This window comes from Arachis duranensis, chromosome 9 (assembly GCF_000817695.3).
Source record: "Arachis duranensis cultivar V14167 chromosome 9, aradu.V14167.gnm2.J7QH, whole genome shotgun sequence".
Lineage (NCBI taxonomy): Eukaryota > Viridiplantae > Streptophyta > Magnoliopsida > Fabales > Fabaceae > Arachis > Arachis duranensis.
In genome coordinates, this window is record NC_029780.3 from 55592437 (window position 1) to 55600807 (window position 8371).

Here is an 8371-nt window from a genome sequence, read left to right on the forward strand (position 1 = left end):
ATTGCAAACAAGAACTCCACTGAAGCCAAACTGGCTTACCCAAGCTTAATCTCTTTGCTATGTAAAGATGTTGGGGTGAGGATGGGAGTAGATGAATTCATACCAATTGAACATCCAACCACCAAGAAGTCAATGGAAGGACAAATGCAAGATAACTCTATCAAAAGGAGGGCGCAGGAATTCCTCCCTGAACTTCCCGAATTTGACTACTGGGCCCGCCTAGAAGCATCTGTTGCCAAGCTGCAAGAAGCTATGGAACAAATTAAGGAAGAACAGCAGAATCAAAACTGCATGCTCTGCAAATTGCTGAAGGAACAAGAGAAGCAGGGGCATGAGCTACAGGAGCTGAAGCGCTAGAAGCTCTCCCTTGAAGGGTCAAACACCCCACTAGTTGAGGGAGCATCCACTTCTCAAAATCAAGATTGTTGAGTCCTAACTCTGTGATAACCTTTATCATTAGGAATTTATTTTAGAGTCATTTAAATTTCTATTTTTAATTTTCTGTTTTCTATTACTATTGGTCTTATCTTATATTTATTTTTGAGTCTTGTTCTTATTCCATGATTAATAAAATTTAAAGTTCATGTCTTTAAGCTATGAATATCCTATGAATCCATCACCTCTGTTAAATGAAAAATGCTTTAATCACAAAAGAACAAGAAGTACAGGATTTCGAATTCATCTTTGAAACTAGTTGAATTAGTTTGATGTGGTGACAATTCTTGAAGCAAGAAAAAGCAGTGAATACAAAAAAAAAGAGCAAGCAGAAAAAGCCAATAGCCCTTAAAACCAAAAGGCAAGGATACTAAAAAGGATCCAAGGCTTTGAGCATCAGTGGATAGGAGGGCCTAAAGGAATTAAATCCTGGCCTAAGCGGCTAAACAAAGTTGTCCCTAACCATGTGCTTGTGGCGTGAAGGTGTCAAGTGAAAAGCTTGAGACTGAGCGGTTAAAGTCATGATCCAAAGCAAAAAGAGTGTGCTTAAGAACCCTGGACACCTCTAATTGGGGACTCTAGCAAAGCTGAGTCACAATCTGAAAAGGTTCACCTAGTTATGTGTCTGTGGCATGTATGTATCTGGTGATAATATTGGAAAACAAAGTGCTTTGGGCCACGGCCAAGACTCATAAAGTAGCTGTGTTCAAGAATCAACATACTTAACTAGGAGAATCAATAACACTATCTGAATTCTGAGTCCCTATAGATGCCAATCATTCTAAACTTCAAAGGATAAAGTGAGATGTCAAAACTGTTCAGAGGCAAAAAGCTACTGGTCCCGCTCATCTAATTGGAGCTAAGTTTCATTGATATTTTGGAGTCTATAGTATGTTCTCTTCTTTTTATCCTATTTGATTTTCAGTTGCTTGGGAACAAGAAACAATTTAAGTTTGGTGTTGTGATGAGGGGATAATTTATACGCCTTTTGGCACTGTTTTTAGTATGTTTTTAGTACATTTTAGTTAGTTTTTATTATATTTTTTTTAGTTTTAATTAAAATTCACTTTTCTAGACTTTACTATGATTTTGTGTATTTTTCTGTGATTTCAGGTATTTTCTGGCTGAAATTGAGGGACCTGAGCAAAAATCTGATTCAGAGGCTGAAAAAGGACTACAGATGCTGTTGGATTCTGACCTCCCTGCACTCGAAGTCGATTTTCTGGAGCTACGGAAGCCCAATTGGCGCACTCTTAATTGCCTTAGAAAGTAGACATCCTGGGCTTTTCAGAAATATATAATAGTCCATACTTTGTCCAAGGATTGATGGCCCAAACTGGCATTCCAAATCAGCTTCAGAATTTCCGGCGTTTAACGCCGGAACTGGCACAAAAGTTGGAGTTAAACGCCCAAACTGGCACAAAAGCTGGCGTTTAACTCCAGAAAAAGTCTCTACACATGAAAGCTTCAATGCTCAGCCCAAGCACACACCAAGTGGACCCCGGAAGTGGATTTTTACGTCATTTACTCATTCTTGTAAACCCTAGGTCATTAGTTCACTATAAATAGGACTTTTTGCTATTGTATCTTCATCTCATGACACATTACACGTTTCATATTGTATCTTCTACGGCATGAGTCTCTAAACCCCATGGTTGAGGGTGAGGAGCTCTGCTGTGTCTTGATGGATTAATGCAATTACTACTGTTTTTCATTCAATCACGCTTGCTTCTATTCTAAGATACCACTTGTTCTTCAACCTGATGAATGTGATGATCCGTGACACTCATCACCATTCTCACCGATGAACATGTGTCTGACAACCACCTCCATTCTACCTTCGTTTGAGTGTGTATCTCTTGGATTCCTTAAGCAAAATCTTCATGGTATAAGCTAGAACCCATTGGCGGCCATTCTTGAGAATCCGAAAAGTCTAAACCTTGTCTGTGGTATTCCGAGTAGGATTCGAGGATTGAATGACTGTGACGAGCTTCAAACTCGCGAGTGTTGGGCGTTAGTGATAGACGCAAAAGAATCACTGGATTCTATTCCGACATGATCGAGAACCGACAAATGATTAGCCGTGCGGTGACAGCATGCGTTGAACATTTTCACTGAGATGATGGGAGGTAGCCATTGACAACGGTGAAACCCAACATACAGCTTGCCATGGAAGGAGCCTTGCATGCATGAAGAAGAAGACAGTAGGAAAGTAGAGATTCAAAAGATATAGCATCTCCAAAACCTCAACCTGTTCTCCAATACTGCAAAACAAGTATTTATTTCATGTTCTTTTACTTTTTACAATTAAATCTTAGAATTGTTGATATCCTGACTAAGAGTTACAAGATAACCATAGCTTGCTTCAAGTCGACAATCTCCGTGGGATCGACCCTTACTCACGTAAGGTATTACTTGGACGACCCAGTGCACTTGCTGGTTAGTTGTGCGGAATTGCAAAAGTGTGATTGTGATTTCGTGCACCAATCATCTTTAAAAAGAGTAGGCCATCAGAATCCACAATCTAAAATTTTTTTAGCTGTTCTTTGAGGGCCAAAATGTCCACCACTCTCAGAGGAGTGGCAGGCCTCTAAAATGGACTGGAATTCTGATTGAGGCACACATCTTCTAATTATCTGGTCAGCACCATACCTCCATAAATATGGATCATCCCAAATATAATATTTGGACTCGCTTTTCAGCTTGTCCCGCTAATGCTTAGTAAAATTGGGAGGGAAGGTATGACTAACTAGATAATTAGCTACAGGTGCATACCAAGGAACTACTTCAGATACTGCATGCAAGCTATCAAAGGGAAAACATCATTGATAGGAGTGGAGTCATCCTTAATGTGCTCAAGGCGACTCAAGTGGTCCGCCACTAAATTCTGGTTACCACTCCTATCCTTAATTTCTAAATCAAATTCTTACAGTAAGATTATCCAACGTATCAGCCTTGGTTTAGACTCTTTTTTAGCTAACAAATATTTAAGGGCTGCATGGTCTGAGTACACTACCACTTTAGTGCCAAGTAAATAGGCTCGGAATTTATCCAGAGCAAAAACAATAGCTAAAAGCTCTTTTTCAGTGGTAGTGTAATTAGACTGAGCAGCGTCTAAGGTCTTCGAAGCATATGGAATTACGAAAAGGTCCTTACCTGCGCGCTGGGCCAGTGCCGCTCCTACAGCATGGTTGGAGGCGTCACACATAATCTCAAAGGGCTAACTCCAGTCTGGTCCTCACACAATTGGAGCTTGAGTCAAGGCGATCTTCAGCTTATCAAATGCTTCCATCCAGTCCTCACTTAGCTCAAACTCAACATCCTTCTGTAGTAGTCTAGATAAAGGTAAAGCTACCTTACTAAAGTCCTTGATAAATCTCCGATAGAAACCTGCATGACCACGGAACGAACGGACTTCCCTCACAGAAGAGGGGTAAGGCAGACTAGAAATGACATTTACCTTTGCTGGATCTACAGAAATACCAGTATTAGAGACAACATGTCCTAGAACAATACCTTGTTTGACCATAAAATGACACTTTTCAAAATTTAAAACAAGGTTTGATCTAACATACTTCTCTAATACTCTAGATAAACTATCCAAGCAAAGGCTAAAGGAATCACTGTATACGCTAAAATCATCCATAAAAACTTCCATACAATTTTCAATGAGATCAGAGAAAAGACTCATCATGCACCTTTGGAAAGTAGCTGGTGTATTGGATAAGCCAAAAGGCATTCTCTTGTAAGCATAAGTTCCAAAGGGACATGTGAAAGTAGTCTTTTCCTGATCTTCAGGAGCTATATGAATCTGAAAATAGCCTGCGTAACCATCTAAAAAGCAGTAATGCGATTTACCTGACAGGCGATCAAGCATTTGATCAGTAAATGGAAAAGGGTAATGATCCTTACGAGTGGCTTGGTTGAGGCGCCTGTAGTCAATGCACACCCTCCAGGAATTCTGCACTCTAATTGCTGTGAGCTCTCCTTACTCATTCTTTACTGTTGTGACTCTAGACTTCTTGGACACCACTTGCACTGGGCTGACCCATTTGCTATCTGAGATGGGGTAGATGATATTTGCTTCCAGTAGTCTGGTCACTTCCTTCTTGACGACCTCCAAGATGGTGGGATTCAGTCTTCTTTGGGGTTGGCGAACAGGCCTTGCTCCCTCTTCTAAAAATATCCTGTGCTCACAAACTTGAGGGCCGATTCCTACTATATCCGCCAAGCTCCACTCAATTGCTTTCTTGTGTCTTCGCAGCATACTAAGCAATTGCTCCTCCTACTGGGCTGTGAGTTCCTTTCCAATGATAACTGGGAGCTCTGATTGTCCTCAAGGTAAGCATACTTGAGGTGGGATGGAAGGGGTTTTAACTTCAATTTTTGCTCCTGACTGGGCACTGGATCGTCGGGAGCCAGTGATGATGGCATAATGTCCTCATTGTATTCAGAGGGGTTCCCCACACATGGACCTTGCTCCATGTGTATCTCTTCTACTGCTTCCTGGTGAACTGTAACCACTGTCTCATCAATTATGTCGCACTGGAAGATGGAATTATCTTCTAGAGGATGCTACATAGCCTCATTCAGATTGAAGCTCACTGCTCAGCCGTCTATCTCAAAAGAATAGGTTCCTGAGAATGCATCCAACTTGAACTTTGAGGTCTTCAGGAATGATCTTCCGAGCAAGATGGATGACGACTTTCCTGAGTCATTTTGGGCATCTCCAAGATATAGAAGTCAATGGCAAATGTGAGCCCCTTAATGCTCACTAGCACGTCCTCAGCAATTCCAACTACTGTAATAATTCTTTTATCTGCTAACACAAAATGAGCTGATGACCTTTTTAAAGGAGGGAGCCTCAAGGCATTATATATAGAAAAAGGCATAATACTCACGCACGCTCCTAAATCACACATGCAGTCAGAAAATATTACATCCCCAATGGTACAGTTAACCATGCATGGACCTGGATCGCTACATTTTTCAGGTATATCTCCCATCAATGCAGATATAGAACTACCTAAAGGAATAGTTTCTAATTCATTAATCCTATCCTTATGTATGCACAAATCTTTTAGAAACTTTGCATATTTAGGTACTTGCTGAATGACATAAAAAAGGGGAACAGTTACCTCAACCTTTTTGAATATTTCTACCATTTTTGGGTCAAGTTCCATCTGCTTTCTGGGCTTTCTTGCAAGTTGTGGAAATGGGATAGGGGTAACGTCATTGGTAGCTTTAGCTCCTTCTGGTGCGCCATTCTCTGGTTGAGTTACTTCTTCTTCAACCGTGTCTTGTACTTCATCTTCCTTTTCAACATCCTCCACTTCAAGCATGTCCTCAGCTGAGGCGTATTCTAGTTGGCTTGGATCCTCAAGATTCCTCTCTTGCAGTGTGGTTCTGGACCTCAAGGTGATGGCATTGATGCCACCCTTGGGGTTGGATAAGGGTTGAGAAGGAATTCCACTGGAGCTTGAAGGCTGGTTGTTGGAGTTATTCAGTGATCCAATCTGTGAGACGAGAGCTTGCAAGGTAGAGTTCAGACCATTTAAAGTAGAAGTAATATTGTTCTCCATGGTCTTCTGTCTATGATCAATAGAGTGTAGTAGCTCATCATTGGAAGATGAAGAGGGGTAAGTGATTTGAGGAGTCTGCTGAGATGCTTGGGACTGTTTTAGATGAGGTGCTCTGTAAGCCTGGTTCTGGTTCTGCTATTGATAGGTAGGATTCTGCTGATACCGATTCTGCTGATTGTTGTTATTATTCCACCTCTGATTTCCTTGGCTGTCTCTGCCTCCTCTGTTATAGTTGTCCCTCCAACCTTGGTTAAAGTTCCCACCTTGGTTATAGTTGCCGCCTTGTTGATAGTATCCTTGATTCGGGCAGTCATAGAAATTGTGAATAGCTGCCACGGTGTTGTCTTCATGTTGGAGTTGTGGACATTCATCAGTGTAATTATTATAATCAGTGCATATTCCACATACTCTCTGAGGAACCAGTTGTTGACTATGTTGTGGTGAAAGAGGTTGAGATTGTTGTTGGCCTAGATGTATCTCCTTCAGTAGGTTGGTCATCTCACATATTGATTGTGTGAGAGCATTATTCTCATTGCCAGAGGAAACCTCTGCCACAACCTTGGGGTGGTTATTCCTGTTGTGCTTGTGATTCTGAGCGGACTCAGCTAAGTCGGCGATCAGTTGCCATGCTTCTTCTGTGGTCTTGTACTTTTTCAGAGAACCGTTACTCGCACCATCTAATGTAGTCTTGTCCTGAGGTTTCATGCCTTGTGTGAAGTAGCTGATCAACACCAACTTGTCAATCATGTGGTGGGGGCACACATCTAGGAGATTATTGAAGCGCTCCCAATACTCGTAAAGAGTCTCTGATTCGCCTTGAATAATCATTGAAATTTCTTTCCTCAGTCTATTAGTAACTTCAGCTGGAAAGTATTTTTCTAGGAATTCTCTTCGAAGTATGTCACAGTTAGTGACAACTGCTTCAGGTTGAGTGTAGTACCACTCCCTCACCTTTCCCTCAAGAGAAAATGGGAAAGCGGCCAGCAGAATAGAAGTCTCAATTGCACCATTACACCTAACAGTAGAACAGGATGTGTAAAAATCCCTGAGGTGCTTGAGAGGCTCTTGAGCAGGTAAGCCATGAAACTTCGGCAGTAGATTGATTAGTGCAGTTTTCAGTTCAATATCTACACCCGGATTTGGATGACGCGCTTGGAAAGGTGTTAGTGTAAAGTCCAGAGCTCCTGCTTCTTGGAGAGTAATCCTCCTGGGAGCTACCATGTTCTCTGTTTGTAAATTAACCAAATCAGTAGAAAGGGAGCTTGTTTCTTCCTTAAATGACGTTTCAGATTCATCCTCAGAAAGGACTAACCGACGCTGAGCCCGCCTTATACGTGAGATAGTTCTTTCAATTTCAGGATCAAATACGGGTAGGCTCAGATCAGGTAGTGAATGCGTGATGAGTGAATTTTTGACGGTTTAGAATTTCACTAATAAAATCTTGTTGCAAGTATAGTTTCTAAACCAAGCAATAATCCTTTCACACAAAAAGTTGTTTGTCACTAGTACAAACTCCTAAATGTATAAACTGAAGTATTGAACCTTGGGTCGTTCTCCCTAGGAATTGCAATAAAGTATCTTGTTATTGGTTATGAGTTATTTTGGGGTTTTTGAGATTTTAGACGAGAAATACAAATGGCAAAGGAAATAAATTAACAACTAATAAAGCTCTTGGCAAGATATGAGAACTAGAAGTCCTATCCTAGTTATCCTCCTCAATTATGACCACAATAATTGTTCATTGCTACCACTTAGTTAACCTCTAACCATAGAGGAAAGTCAAGTGGATGAATCAATTTGATTCCTCAAGTCCTAATCAACTCCTAAAAGAAAGACTAGCTTTAGAGGCATTCAAATCAATTAGCAACTTCTAATTATCAATCAACAAAGGAATTAGATAACTCAAGAGTCACTAATTACTCTACCTAGGCCAAGAGGAACAAAATCTATACTAAAATCCAACCAAGCATTTGATCAAACACTTGGAAGGTACAAAAGAATTAACAACAAGAATAGAATCTAACAACAATTATTGCAAGGAATTAACAACAACAATCAAAAGAAACACAATTATTATGAATTACCTTGAATTGAATTGAAAGAAAATGGAAGGAACAATAGTAGACCTACAACAAAATATGAGAACAACATAAAGGAAATTACAACAAAAGAATAAAAGAATGATGATTGCAACAACAAGGAATTGAGAAGATAGAAGTAGAAGAAGATGAATTAAAACCTAGATCTAAGAACTAAACCTAATCCTAATCCTAGAGAGAAGTGAGAGCTTCTCTCTCTAAAACTAACTCTAAACTAATCCTAATGAGTATGAATGGTTGGATTATTTTTGCTCT

General features: G+C 40.3%; 1 protein-coding gene across 1 annotated transcript; it reads right to left on the reverse strand.

Annotated features, from left to right (window-relative positions):
- Positions 1-3217: 3217 nt before the first annotated feature.
- On the reverse strand, positions 3218-6845 carry LOC127741556 (uncharacterized). Its single transcript, XM_052254282.1, has 5 exons — positions 6263-6845; positions 5718-5965; positions 4833-4980; positions 3791-3906; positions 3218-3229 (listed from the first exon to the last, which is right to left on the reverse strand). Exons 1-5 carry the CDS (start codon positions 6843-6845, stop codon positions 3218-3220), a joined length of 1107 nt encoding a protein of 368 aa, XP_052110242.1.
- Positions 6846-8371: the final 1526 nt, after the last annotated feature.

Excerpts from the sequence above, each read along its gene's own strand:
- LOC127741556 (XM_052254282.1), bottom strand. The coding sequence starts at position 6,845 with ATGATTATTCAAGGCGAATCAGAGACTCTTTACGAGTATTGGGAGCGC. Across the intron at positions 5,966-6,262 it reads AGGTGGGAACTTTAACCAAG|CTCTCGTCTCACAGATTGGA; the intron begins GTTGGAGGGACA and ends CTACCTTGCAAG. Across the intron at positions 4,981-5,717 it reads AAGACACGGTTGAAGAAGAA|TGCGACATAATTGATGAGAC; the intron begins GTAACTCAACCA and ends TCCATCTTCCAG.